At 36.8% G+C, this 14,752-nt stretch overlaps 1 protein-coding gene across 2 annotated transcripts in view; it reads left to right on the top strand.

The window, feature by feature from the left end:
* CLOCK (clock circadian regulator) overlaps positions 1 to 14,752 on the top strand; it is a 54,590-nt gene that overhangs the window by 31,448 nt on the left and 8,390 nt on the right. The window contains exons 9-19 of one of the 2 annotated variants that reach the window (XM_005415494.3): positions 1,547 to 1,660; positions 4,094 to 4,212; positions 7,936 to 8,018; positions 8,247 to 8,353; positions 8,803 to 8,950; positions 9,157 to 9,232; positions 10,120 to 10,261; positions 10,638 to 10,738; positions 11,629 to 11,718; positions 12,876 to 13,034; positions 14,365 to 14,571. In XM_005415494.3, the coding sequence (XP_005415551.1) occupies positions 1,547 to 1,660; positions 4,094 to 4,212; positions 7,936 to 8,018; positions 8,247 to 8,353; positions 8,803 to 8,950; positions 9,157 to 9,232; positions 10,120 to 10,261; positions 10,638 to 10,738; positions 11,629 to 11,718; positions 12,876 to 13,034; positions 14,365 to 14,571 (1,346 nt within the window). The remainder of the gene's footprint in view (positions 1 to 1,546; positions 1,661 to 4,093; positions 4,213 to 7,935; positions 8,019 to 8,246; positions 8,354 to 8,802; positions 8,951 to 9,156; positions 9,233 to 10,119; positions 10,262 to 10,637; positions 10,739 to 11,628; positions 11,719 to 12,875; positions 13,035 to 14,364; positions 14,572 to 14,752) is intronic. The other variant, XM_031061540.1, reaches the window with a different exon arrangement.

The following is a 14,752-nucleotide window of genomic DNA, read 5'->3' as shown; positions in this document are numbered from 1 at the left end:
TACCCCTGTAGGCAACTCAGCCCCACACAGCCACTTGCTCACTCCTCTCAGTTGGATGGGCAAAGAATCAGAAGAGTAAAAGTGAGCAAACTTGTGGGTTGTGATAAAGGCAGATTAACAGGTGAAGTCAAAAGCTGTCTGCACAAAAAAAGAAAAATAAGGAATTAGTTTGCTCCATCTGGTCAGTAGGCAGTTGTTCAGCCCTCTCTAGGAAAGCAGGGCTGTGTCATGTGCGATGATTACTTGGGAAGGCAAATGCCATAAACCCAGATGTCTCCCCCTTCCTCCTTTCCCCAGCTTTTATTGTTGAGCACAGTGCCATACAGTGTGGAATATCCCTTTGTTCAGCTGTCCCTGCTGCGTCCCCTCCCAGCTGCTGGTGCACCTCCAGCCTCCCCACCATGGATCAGAGTCAGATAAAGAGAAGGCCTTTGCACTGTGCAAGTGCTGCTGAGCAGTAGCAGACACATCCCTGTCTTAGCAGCACTGTTCTAGTCAAAATCCAAACCGGGGCGCCATGTGAGCTGCAGTGGAGAAAATTAACCCTATCCCAGATAAAACCAGTACACTGGTTGTGTCAAAACTGTCAACTTGGAATTGTACAGGATCAGTTTTTCCAGTGTTATTTAAGCAGACACATATACTTCAGCCCTGAAGAAAAGAAGTGTTGCTTTGTGTCGCCCCTGCTCTAGAGTAGCGTTTTCAAAGCTAAGTTGCCTTTCACTCTATAAATTTCCTGTTTGACAGAAATGTTCATATTGTTTATAGAGCTTCTATTTAGACAGTTTTGGCAGTTGGCAAGTATAAATACATGGCAGCCTAATGGAGTTTGGGAGCATATGCTTTAGTGAACTTAAGTTCAGGGCATTTTCTTTAATACAGCTCTAGTTCTCAGAGGTTTTCATGTCACTAATATTCAAGCCCTCTGTGCACAAAATCTAAAGGAGTTCTTTAGGTTAGTTACTGTCATGCTGGTTGAAAGCAGCCAATGTTGATGCCTTATGATTTTACCCTTTATATTTTTCAAATCCTGTATGGCACTAGTGCATAACTCTAAATTCCATATAAAGTGTTAGTTAACTGTTGGTCAGACAAAACAATCCCTCTAGGCCTGAAATTCAAGAACACCCTATAGCCTCGGGCCCCGAAAATTGTACAGAAAAGTGAATTGCGGGGGGAGCAAACTGGGGGTATATGACTTACCTGAAGCTGTAATTGGAGGATTAGCCCCTGATATGTAAAGGGACTAAATGTCTATCTGTCTGATAACCTTATGACCATGGTCCGTCTTGGGTGTATCCTCTGGAAGGCTTCTGACTGCCCAAGGTGTACCTGTTTGAAGGCCTTTAATAAATACCCACTTTATTTTATTCTTGTCTAGCCTGTTCTAGGTAGCCACTCCAAGGCATCACTGTAGCTAGCTGTAATCACTACACTTACAGTACCTCAGTTGTATTCAGCTTAATTATTCCTGCATTCCATTTCCTGTTGCATGTGTGCTTCATCAAGCATGTAGCCTATTACTTTGTTTATTTTTTTTTTCTAGCAAAAAATCAGCTAGAATTCTGTTGCCATATGCTGCGAGGAACAATAGATCCAAAAGAGCAACCTACATATGAATATGTAAAATTTATAGGAAATTTCAAGTGTTTGAATCATGGTAAGTAATTTCAGCAGTGTTGGAATGGAATACGTAGGCAGCTCCGCAGCTAAACTGGCTTGGGAGCATGGTGCCAAATGTAGGTGAACTAAAATGAGGCTTTCAAAAGATGATCTTGAAGCAGTTTTGTTGCTTCTATATTGGTGCAATAGAAAAGAAGAAAAACTGCCTATCATGTATTACAAGTGTGTGTATTTGAATGCAAAATGTAGTAATTGTGCTTAATGCTTTAAATTAAAGAAAACTAGTATTCTGTAAAGCATTGTTCAAAAGAATGTAAGAGAAATTTAAGCAAATGCTTTAACATAAAGAATCTGAGTTTAGTTCAGCATAAGCCATATTTAAGCAGGTGACTAACTTGAAGATTAGTGGTACTGCGTACCTGCAGTTCTCATTACACAGGCAACTGAGAAGGAAAATGTAGGTTTCCCCCCCATTTCAGTTCTGTGCGTCACTTGACAGGATTTACCACTCAGGTGAGTGGGTGGGCCCTACAGTTTTCCACATTGACTTCCTGCTCCCTTCCACTGAAATTATTTCTATTAGCTCTGTACTGCATTTCTTTCTCTGTACTGCATCTCTAATCTGTTTGACCAGGTTGTGCTATTTACTTGAGAAGCCTGTTTATTTGTCCAAGTGGGTTCTGCAGTGTGGTCAGTAGTAGATTCTTAGAAAGCTCACCCAAAAATATTATGAAAACCAGTATGTTATAAATAATTCTGTGGGGTTTTTTATCTGACACCAGTGTTTCACAGAATGAGAAGAGGTTGGGTCTTAATGCAAATGCAGTTATGTAATGTTACAGGAGAGACGAGAAACAATCCTGAAAAGGCCAAATATCATGCTAGTCCTGGATTGAGGAGTTGGGAAAGTTCAGACCTATTGGTTGCAATTCAGTATTTGGAAATACTCTGGAAAAAATAATTAAACTATATGTGAGTTTCAGGAAGCTAGCAGGGAATTGAATGGCAATCACTGTGGATTTTTCAGGTCGAAATAGCATCAAATCAATTCAGCTTCCTCTACCAAAGAGTAACACACTGTGTGGATAAGAGGATAAAGCACAAACAATGCTGGATTTTTAAAATATGTTTTTGTTATCATATTCTCTTCTCACAAACATGTTAGGGAAGCACTTGTTAATTTAAATTGCTGGAGGGTAGCTGCAGGAACTGATTGAAAAGGTTAACCGGTGTTAACCATCAAAGTGCAATTTTAATTGACAACTTCTGGGTTTGATCAGTATTTTCATTAATGTTATGAACAATGGAACATAGTTTGCAGTTATGAAATAATCCAGCAAAATCACCAGAAGAGTTCATCCCCAAATTTAGAAAAGAAATTAATTTGAGCTAACAACCCAGAAAAATTGACTAAGAAATAATGTAAGTTACTACATTTAGGAATATCAAACTATATGAACAGGGATAGTTGCAACCAGTTACATAGCAGTCCTTTAGGAAAAGGAGTTACTGTAGAATGTAAACTGAACAAGACCAAATCACCTTGACCGGCCACGAAGCTGAGAAAGTGCAGAAGCCTTTCTAAAATATAGTCTAAATGACTTGAAATAATCCCACTGTACACTTAGCACAAGGCAGCATAATCTCTGAAGAACAAAGGACAAAGGCTAAGAAAAAAATAAAAGAAACTGCCTGTTTTCTTTCTGATGGAAAGAGCAAGGAGCTGTAAGATGAAATTGCATGAAGAAAGTTCAGTAGGAGCTCTAATCTAGAGCTGCATTAAAACCAATTGGGCTTTGAAAAGCCTCACAGTGATTTGAGATCACCATCTCTAGACCTTAGTAAATATAAACTAAATTGGTAACTGCTGGAAATGAAAGATAAGGTTACTCTGTTTTGAGGTCTAGTCCATCATTTGCCTCCTTTTGATTCCATCTCTGTGATTCAATAAGTGGAATTTGTTCCCAGCTCAGTATCCTGATTCTTTCACTTTTATTATTGTGCCTTTGATTCTTCTGTTACTTGGTATGTCATCAGCATGTGTTGCTTAAATGTGATGGAAAGTCTAGAAAAGAAATACTTACCTCAGAGTTCAAAAGAAAATAATAGCCAAAATAAAAAGATATTTTTGAAGAAATTATAATCCAGTGGTTTTTACCAATTAGCAAGGATGAGAACTGTTACCAGTTCCTTAAAAATTCTCTGTCAGCAATAATATCATATTAGTGGTAGTTCTAGTTCTTTGGGAAAGTTACTTGATGGTCGTGTTCCCATTACTACTGTGTAACTACTCCTACTACTGTGGTACTATTCCTGTGCATATAAGTCTAGATATGGAGCATTCTTCTTAATACCTGTTAAGTTACAAGCAAACCACAGATAAATACTGGGCCACCTATCTTCTGATATTACTGCCATCTTCCTCCATACTTACATTGTCATGTGTGTTACTTCCTCTGTCTGCCTGCAGTTCCCAACTCAGCGCACAATGGTTTTGAAGGAACTATTCAGAGATCACACCGGCCTTCATATGAAGAGAAAGTTTGCTTTGTAGCCACAGTTAGATTAGCTACACCTCAATTTATCAAGGTATGTACAAATGAAATCTCTTTAATATCATTCTTAAATGGACTCAGAATGGGAAAACTTCAGAGAGAATGCACACAACATTTGAAATGCTAATGAAAACCATAAGGAATCCTGTTACATGAAACTGAAAATGTCTGTTTCTTACTTCAGAGAGGCTAAGTTTTATGCAAAGTATCAAAGAAAGTTGTGGTGAATGCTAATTTTAAATAGTAACATAAAAGAGAAATATGCAAGAAATAAATTTCTAGGAAGTCCACAGAGATAAAATTTAGCAAGATGAACTTAAACAATATGAAAGATTACTTTGAGATTTCACTTTCACTGGAGAAATGATTGATTTTAGTTGAAACTTAGATGTGAATTTTTTGTTGCTGGTGGTCTTTCTGCAGTTTGACACAAGTAAATCTCAGAGGGCTCAATGAAAGCTTACATTTCTTGTCAGTAATGAAGAGTTGGGTTTGGGGTGATAGAAATCTTTTGTTTCAGTGCAGTTACTCAAAAACTCAGTGGTTTAAACCTACCATTTTGCTTAGCTGCTAACGTACAAAGTGAAGATGCCTTTCCAAGTTTAGAATTGGATGCATATGATACTTGTAATTCAGTACGTATGATCCTGTTTCTCTCCAAAACCAATCAAGATAAATACTCAGGATACAGTACAGTATAGTCTGTGATTGTGATTCCAATTAAATGTTTCATAGAAATGCATGAATCAAGGTTCAGGATAGTCTGCTATGTGACATTTGTTTTTGCCATTCAGCTGTAAAGTAGTGCCATGAAATGTATGTAGCCCGATGTTAAACTACTGTAGTAGTCTGTAGTACAAGAACTCTTTAACATTTAAACATTCTGCCTCTTAGTTTAAAGCACTGATGTCTTGAGCTGAAGACTCTTGGTGGTAGCTTCTGAAAACATGGTTTATATACTTTGTACTTCAAAAGCACAGTAGGTAGCCTGTGGAGAAATCATATAAATCTCTTCAGTTTTGTCAGGCTGAATAGGAATTTTGTCTCTCCAGACTCTATGCCAGAGAAAGTTTATTCTTTCTGAAGCTATGGAAATGTGTCATGTGATGCTTTTCCCATGCAGGTCTAAAAAATTTTCTTCCTTTTATGCCTACAGTTGGTAGATACGTTATATGTGGGATTTTTGCTTCATGAAATAATTGTGGGAAAAAAGACCAACCTGACATCTGCAATTGCTTTTGTCTTTTAAAGTATGACAGTTCATAGTAAAACTTTTATGTTTCCTACTTCTGGAAGCTGAGGAACATCCATTTATGATCTTCAAGTGTCTCAGTCTCTGGCAGGCTAAAACCTTACAGATTATTCTGTGGCCTGAGTTTCATTCCTGTACTTGAACCTCTGAGCCCTTAGTGCCCAAGGAAGCCTCCATGTTATAAAATTTTAAAGATCCTCCTGAGACTTTCAACTAATGATGTTTATTTGGGAAATCTTTTGAAGAAGATTTACATTAAAGAAGAAGACTTAAATTAAAGACTTGATACCTTCTGTTATTATTGAGGCTAGCATTGCCTAGACTTTAGAAATTAGTGTATGTCAGGAATTTTATGGTCCCAGTAACTTCACTAACAAATGTGTGATGTAGCCAGTAAGGAGATGTTTCTTTCAATACTTGCCTTATTTAAGGTAGAACATTTCTGCTCATCTGTCACTTACTCTCTTTCTTTCAGTTGGCATATAGTTCCAGATTTTTTTTTCTCAAATATCTCAGGATATGCAATGCTTTTTGCACCTTTAAAGTTCACGGTTTTATTTTATGCATATGACTCTACCCCTTCTGCAACAAAACATCTCACAAATTTTGCTCCCTAGTGAATGCATTTGGTTATACACATTCTTTAAAACATTTGTCTTGCATTTTCGCTAGTTGATGATTGCATCCTATCAAGAAGGCAGGATTAATCCAGCCGAAAGGATTTTACCAGAATACTTTTTGTTACAAATGAAAGTCCTTTCTTTTCTAGATGCCTTGTTGACAACTTCAACAAGACGCCTTGTTGAACAAGCTGGCTTCTGCCCAGGGGTATTTTACAGTGGAATATCTGCAAATTATTAATATAAATGCATTGAGTAATTAGATACTAACCTGCTGCCATTTCCTCTCTAACCATTGTGGTTTTACTGCCTGCACTTCAGTGATTTTTACTTTTGTTTTGACTTGTGCCAAAATATTTAGATCAAAAGAAGCAACAAATCAAAAGTATATCTCTAGGATATACTCTTGCTCTGTCATTTCTCTTACTTTGAGTGGTGCTTTATTAAATGCTGTAATTTTAGAAAAGTAGATGAGCTTTGGGTTCTAGGGGTAGCTTCAGGTTTGAAGTCTTGCTGACTGGAGTTTTACATCAACAGTCAAAAATTTGTGGCCAGAGTTGTTAAGTTCATTGTCTCCCTCTAATTCATCCATTGTTCCATCATTTTCTAAGTCGTTGTCTTTAGATTTTACAGTGATGAATGTGAGGAAAAAAACATTGCCTAGGTATGGTCGCTATTTCCTTTTACAGAAAGAAAACGTAGATCTGTTTCAAAAACTGCAAAGTATGCTGTTAAACTCTTTGGATTATAACCTGAAAGAACAAAAGGAAAGGTGGTCCCTCTGTTGGTCTTCTGCTGTATTTTTCTGCAGGACTGCTTTAGTTACAGATGTTTGCAGGGCAGCAGTGTGCTCGTCTGTCCACATTTGATGAGTATTATGCCAGTGTTGCAGCAGCTTCCACATTGCAGTGTTTAGGAAACTCTTGTACCTGATCATCAGTGGATTCCAGTGTGCTCCTGGGTATACTGGGAATACCATTGCAAGTGCCTACCAACGACAAATGTGTGCAGGTGTCCAAAAAAGAAAGACTACTTATGTCTTAATTTTAATGTAATTCTTTGAGGGTTGTATTGTGTGCATGTATTCCATCATCCATCTTCCTTCTCGTAAGGTAGTACTAGAGGAGTTTGCAAAGGAATTGGCTGGCTTAGGGTGCGTGGTGTTGTGACTGTCTCTGCACGAGGCACAATACTCAGTGGGGCATCTTTACCTTTCTTGAAGGGGACAGTAGATGTCGACAGTGGGAGTCAACTGAAGTTGTCTGAATACATTTGAGTGGAATACATTTAGAATGATGTGCAGAATACCTTAAGATTCTGTTGTAATGGAAATACAGCGGTTTTCTTACTTTCATGAGTTCTAAACATAAGAATAGTGTGTTACTTGTAGTACATGTCTGTGCACTCTTAGAGATTAAGAGTACTTTGTGTTCACTAAAGGGAAGAATCATGTTCCTAAACTCAAAGTAATGTGACCATCTTACTAATGTTGGGTTTTACCCATTATAAACACAGACTATAATCAGACTGGTGGGAATGTTTTATCTCTTCTTTTGAGTGTTACAATTTAAAAGCATAACTGCAGGAACTATGGATTTCTGCTTGTAATACTGTGTTTGTAGATACTGCATTTGAGTTTAATCTCGTGACATGATTAGTCCATTTAAATCAACCAAGCATCAGTTCGGCATAGTTGAGATTAGATTCAGATTAGATTCTACCTCAGTACTGTGTGTCTAAACAAGCAAAACCAATGAAGCTGTCTAAAAATAACATTATAACTATTGTGGAATTATCTACTAACTTTAGGTATGTCTGAATTTTCAAAGAGGTTAGGTACTAGAATAGAGCAGTTTTAAGAGATTGTTATTTTTTTCCTTTTTAGGAAATGTGCACTGTTGAAGAACCCAACGAAGAGTTCACATCTAGACACAGCTTAGAATGGAAGTTCCTATTCTTGGATCACAGGTGCAGTTCTTTCTGTGTAGTAGCAACAGCAGCTGAATCACAGGGGTGGCTGTAGTATTTGGAGTTCACTAATCTGCATTAGCTGCTCATAGCTTGTGTTGGGTTTAATTTTTAAATTTTCTTTGGAGCATATACTGTAAACAAGAAAGCTTGTATAATTAATTCTGATATGTTTTAGATTCCTTCATGTATGTGAAAATAACATTGATTTTTTTCTTTATTAATTAGGGCACCTCCAATAATAGGTTATCTTCCATTTGAAGTTTTGGGAACATCAGGCTATGATTATTATCATGTGGATGATCTAGATAATCTGGCAAAATGTCATGAGCATTGTGAGTACAATTAAGTCACTAAAATGAGAAAATTTGTTAAATTGAATAACTGTTCTGGTGAAATTTTGTGATATTTTGAGTGAAGTGTCTTTACTCCCATTCGTTTGACATTATTATACTGCTGTTCCGTATATTTTTTTCTTTTGATACAGAACTATAAAACAGATTTAATTTTATCTTACAGTTCTGGAGTTTCATTGTGGTAGATTGGAGTGAACAGCTCTATGACTAATACTTTTCCAGTTCCTCCAATGGCATTTAAAAGGCTTTATAATGTTGAATAAGTGCAAAAGCGGGTGGAAAATTTTCGACCCTGTTCTTGGTCATTGTCTTAATACTGGATTTAGACATGGGTTTGGACTATATGAACCTGGGAAAAGTGTTCTTTTAGTGTAATTGGAGTATTTATAATCTGGCAAGACAGTAAACTTTATTCTTCATCTTTATAGTAATGCAATATGGGAAAGGGAAGTCATGTTACTACAGATTCCTGACAAAGGGACAGCAATGGATTTGGCTGCAAACTCACTACTATATCACGTATCACCAGTGGAATTCCAGGCCAGAGTTTATTGTCTGTACGCACACTGTTGTAAGGTAGGTTACTTCTTAAAGTAATCCTACTGGTATGGGAGCTATCTTGATGGTATTCTGGAGGTAGAGAAATGATAGCAGTGTGAAGAATCACTGGAGAACTTCTTGAGATTCTTTATAAGTAAGATGAGTTTGAGGAGTTTGGTCTTTGAGGTGTATTTTTTAAATCATCCCATGATATAGTGGTTTTCTTTGGCTTGTGCTTCTAGTTATGCAGAAGTTAGAGCAGAAAGACGACGAGAACTTGGTATTGAGGAATCTCTCCCAGAGATAACAGCAGATAAAGTAAGTGTTTTATATAATTTTATTTTACATCTTTACATACTAAAAATAATATGCAAGCAAAAAGTGTTTGCTGCAATACAGCAGCAAAGAATGTTTTGTCCCTAAATAAAGTAATTATTTGATCTCTAAATAATGTGACTATTGAAAATGATCAAGGAAGTCTAGAAAGAGAGTTTAACTCTGCCTGTAACACCCTTCTCTTTTCAGGAATTAATGTGCATGTAGTTACAACAGTTGTAACACCAATAAGTTTTATTAAGATCTGATTTCTGCAGTGTTAGATTTCTAAATAAATGGTCTCCCTTACTGGAAGTACCCATAATCTGAAAAAAACAGGTCAACACACCAAGAAGGAATTCACAATAGGAAAGTAGAAGCTGTTTGATTGTGTGATTCTGTCTAACTTCTTAGAAGTATACAAAATTTATTTTGAATTAATGTCCTTAGAAGCTCAATGAGTCTTATCAGCTTGTGGAGATGATCTGACATGTTTTAGTCTGACAGCTCAGAAATGTTTTCCTTTGGCAGTTATACAAGTTTCATCTGTTAGTGCTCCTAATGGAACAAACTCATCCTTTCTCAAAAGAATAAGCAGTTCACTCATTACACTGTTGTTCTGAACGAAATGAGTGGCTACAGAAGGAGCTCAGCTCAGCTGTCAGTTTGTGGCCTATGTCTGCATGCATTTTGGTTTCTGGGCTTTATAGCTTTGGTTTCCAAGGATAAAAGCCTCAAATGGAAACAGATCTTACAACCATCAAACAGGCCACTACTTCTGCATGGTCACCTGTGTAAGGGGGTCAATTAGAAACAAAACTCATTTTCTAACAGAAATATGCATTGTGCTGGATTAGATAAATAATTGTTGTTTTCATGTGTCTCTTCAGAGTCAGGACTCTGGGTCTGACAATCACATAAACACAGTGAGTCTCAAAGAAGCATTGGAAAGGTTTGATACCAGCCCCACACCTTCTGCTTCCTCCAGGAGTTCAAGAAAATCTTCACACACTGCAGTATCGGATCATTCATGTAAGCACCAACTATTGAAAATAGAATTGCTTTCCTTATGAGAGCTTTCTCTACTTAATTTTATTGAATGCATAATAACTGGCAGTTAATAATCATTTTATGAGAAGCATGCAGGTGAAAATACCCTTTGTGATGATTAAGAGATCTGCATACGCTGAAAAAGACTTTTACTTCTAGAGCACAATATCAGACACTAGTACACCCTATTTCAATCCATCAGATTGCACTACTGGTGGATAGTCAGGGGAAAAAAAAGGAGTCCAAGCCTTTACAGTTTTTTTATTTATTAAAAGCTTCATGTAATTAGATTATTGCATTAAAGAATTGAGATAATAATTAAGATGTTTCTTTCTATTCTAACTCTCAACATTGTCAGCAACACCAACTAAAATGACAGTGGACACTAGCACTCCTCCAAGGCAAGGCTTATCTGGTCATGAAAAGACTGCGCAAAGAAGATCATCTCTGAGCAGTCAGGTAACTTCAGAGAAGAATGTTGTACTTCACAGTGGAGTTCACCTTTAAAAGCTATTATTAAATCCATATAAACTTTGTTTTATTTCTTCTAAAAACACAGTGCAAACTTTAAGAGTTTCTCTTGGAATACGTGTCTTAGAATTGCATTGTCTGTATTCAACTTTGATATAGTAGATTTTAAAGGAATACAATAATTAAGCATATATGTATTTAGGTTTTGTCATTAGGATTTGAAAGAATGTGAATGAATCTCTGCTTTCACTCACACAGAACTTCTTTCTGTGGTTCTGGATTTTTAATACACACACACATATATATGTGTAAAATTGCCAATGTAATGCTGTGTGTGTCCCTGTAGAGAACTCATACAAATTTATGACTAAGAATGTTAATGAATACTTCCACATCCTTTCTGAAATCTTGGTAGTATGAGAAATTGTCGTGCCTCATGTACTTGGTGCACGTTTTCCTGTTGAACTAATACATTCACTTCATGAACAGAATGCTTATTAAATATGCATTATAATATTATATATATATATATTTCTATTAATATAGAAATATATAATATTTCTAAAAATCATTAGTTAAAGAATAAATCAAAGGTATCAACTTCCAAACTTGTTGAAATTGAGACTTCTGAAATACTTGTAGTTGTAATTTCTGTTTTATACCTACTGCTTATATATATTTTTAGCAATAGAAAAATTATGTAGATAATCAATTGCTTTTGTTTTCTTAATTCTCTAATAACTAAGGTTAGATATTTCAGGAAACAATTAAATAGTTTCTATTATATGTTCATATAATACTGTTTTGAATTTGATTCTTTAAAGAAATACTTCATGTCAAATATGAAGTTCATTCTCTTATGATTTGTTTAATCCTAGTCTTTAAGCTCACAGTCTCTCGGACAACCAGTAACACAGCCAGCAATATCTCAGCCTGCAACTTTACAGCTCCAGTCTGGAATGACTCAGGTATGGATTGACTCAATTTATTGTTTATTATGTTTTAAGCAGTCTTATTCTCCTGCAGTAATGGCCTGCCTGTGGCTTGGGTGGATGCACTGTTCACTGAGGGAAAAACAGTTTGGATGGCCAGGCCCAGAGAGTGGTGGTGAATGGAGTTACATCCACCTGCCAGCCAGTCACTAGCGGGGTTCCAGAGGGCTCAGTACTGGGGCCAGTCCAGTTTTATATATTTATTGATGATATGGACAAAGGGATGCAGATGACACCCAGTTGGGTGAAAGTGTTGATTTACTGGAGGGCAGGAGGGCTCTGCAGAGGGATCTGGAGAGGCTGGATCCATAGGTGAAGAAATTGAGTCCTTTGGTGCCAAATTATTCTCTTGAAATGAGCAAATTCTGTAATTTGACACTTTTGCTTTAGTTTTTTCTTCCTGTTATTTGTACGGATATAGTTTTCAGCCTTGTGCGTTGGCATCGTAGATATAAAAACAGTTAAAGCTAAAATATTTTAGAGCATGAGTTTAAAAATCCATCAACTCGGCTGGCAGCTTTCAGACATATGCTTATAACACAAGGCTGCTTGGTCTGTGAAATGCTTCTGTGTAATAAGAACAGGATATATTCCTCAGACATCTGCTATAGGCCCCAGGTCAGTATAACCTTTTGATATACTGACTTGGGGCCTACAGCAGATGTCTGAGGAAAAGCAGAAGTGGCAAATAGTTTCTCTATGGGCTCAGCCTTCAGCTTTTTGTGACTGAGGGTATTCCCAAGTTATTAGTATGTTTTAGCTCTGGATGAATCTTTTTTTCTAAACTGGCACAATCATAATTTTTAACATGAGAGAGCTTTAACATCTACAGTACCATGTAAATTGCTAAGGCTAGATATATACACACATACATATTTATATGTTTGTGATTTGGACACCAGTCAATTTCTTGTGCTATGGAATCCTTTTAGTTCACCAATTCTCGTACGTCAACTAAATGTTGATTCTGATTCTGTGATGTTTTCATACGCATTAATTGGTTCTCAGATTACGGTTTATTAGTAATTTGAAGAGCAATGCTTGATTTCTTTGCTTCTGTGGAGGACTGTACTTATCTCATGTGAATAAAATGTAATTTTTGCTCAGCTTTTAATTTATTGATTGCACTACAGCCTGTGTTTCAGTTTTCAGCACAATTAGGAGCTATGCAGCATCTAAAGGACCAGCTAGAGCAAAGAACACGCATGATAGAGGCAAATATTCATCGGCAGCAGGAAGAGTTGCGTAAGATCCAGGAGCAACTTCAAATTGTTCATGGTCAAGGACTCCAGGTGAGTTAGTGTATCACTTACAGGTTTCATCTGTAGAGAATTTAGGCATCTGAAATGTGTCTTGGGCACCTAATTCCACAACATGATCCTCCATATTCCCTGTCAGCTGCCATCTGGGCCATATACATCTAAAATCCATAGTATCTGAAGCTGCTTTTCCAAAGCTACCTGATATTTTGCTTCCATATGTATCTGGAAATGCCCCGGCGTTGAGCAGGTCAAGCCTAGCTTATCACTTAACCTAATTAAATGTAAAAGGATGGAGTGGTTGTTCATTCTTGCAAAGTTTTGCAGCCATTAGAATATTAATCCAAAATCTGCAGGATCTGTTTTTCTCTTTTAGCTCTGAGGATGTTAAATCCATGTTTCTTTGCTTAAACTGTCCTATCAGGCTAAATGGCTCTACTTTGCATGGTAAACTTGAAGGAGTTACTGAGCCAGAAAGACTGAGGTCTAGAGGGTGCATTACTCAGTCTAGCAGCTGAGTAATGCACCCTCATTTTTTTAACCAGTATATATTTTTCTATTTTTGTCATTGTCTGTTCAGCAGCTGTGCTTGGAAGAAAAGAATTACTCTATTGGGTTTTTCTAGTTAAAAGACCCAAACGAAAAAAAACCTGATCACCTCAAACGAAGATATATTTTAAGGAAATAATTTAATATTTTCAGTCTGGATTGTGACTAAAGAATAGAAAAAATACTTCCTAGAAGTATTGAGAATGTTGCTTAAATTCTGTTGGAAGAGTAGGAGTTTCTGGCGTGTGCCATTTTCAGTGTTGTGTGATGTTAAGTGTAAACATGCCAGCAGTAGACTGCCTTATTCATGTCTCAAAAGGAGAGATTCACAGCTCTCCTTTCTATGTGTGGAGGGACCTTCTTCAGGAATGTGAAAACTAGAAAAAATCCTTCAGTGATGCACATTCTGCCTTGTTGTAGACTTGGGCCTAACTTTTTGTAAAGAATGTAATTTTTTTGTGCTGAATTCTGTTATTACAACAGTGTTGGAAAGTTCAGTATAATTGTTATGATTTCCTGATTGTCAGGGAAGATTACATTCTTGGTGCTATGCCTGGGTCTACTAATTCAGAGATTTTCTTCATCTGATTTAGTGTTACTGAGGAATGTCCTACAAAAAGAAGTGTCATTTCAAATATTTTTTTTCTTTAGATAGTTGTAGACTACATTACCGGTTAGTCTCTAAATGGTGCTTTTTCTTTAAGAACAAATATTGAATGTTAATGTTTAGAACTCTGGAAATTAGGATTCTGATTCTTACCAGATAGAGTTGAGTCTCTGAATACTGACCCTATAACTTGTGGAATTTTTTAAGATGTTCTTGCAGCAGTCAGCTTCTGGACTCAACTTTGGTTCTGTGCAGCTTCCTTCTGGAAATTCTTCAACTGTTCAGCAGCTTACACCAATAAACATGCAAGGTCAAGTTGTTCAGACTAATCAGACTCAAAGTGGGATGAACACAGGCCATATAAATACTCCACACATGATACAGCAGCAACCTTTGCAGAGTACTGCAACACAGGTAAAATTCTATTACTCATTTTGCTGGACTGAATATTTGCTCAAAACCACATCTGAAACACAGCAGCTTCCCTGACATTCCTCTGTTATGAACAAGTGTTTGAGATTGCTTAAAAAATCATTGGCAAGGGTATCAGCAAAAGCCTGATTTAATATTAAGTGGCAGCACGACAAAGTTTGTT

Source organism: Geospiza fortis, unplaced genomic scaffold, assembly GCF_000277835.1.
Source record: "Geospiza fortis unplaced genomic scaffold, GeoFor_1.0 scaffold40, whole genome shotgun sequence".
Lineage (NCBI taxonomy): Eukaryota > Metazoa > Chordata > Aves > Passeriformes > Thraupidae > Geospiza > Geospiza fortis.
The sequence above is the reverse complement of the archived record's forward strand: the minus strand, read 5'-3'. Positions and strand labels throughout refer to the sequence as shown.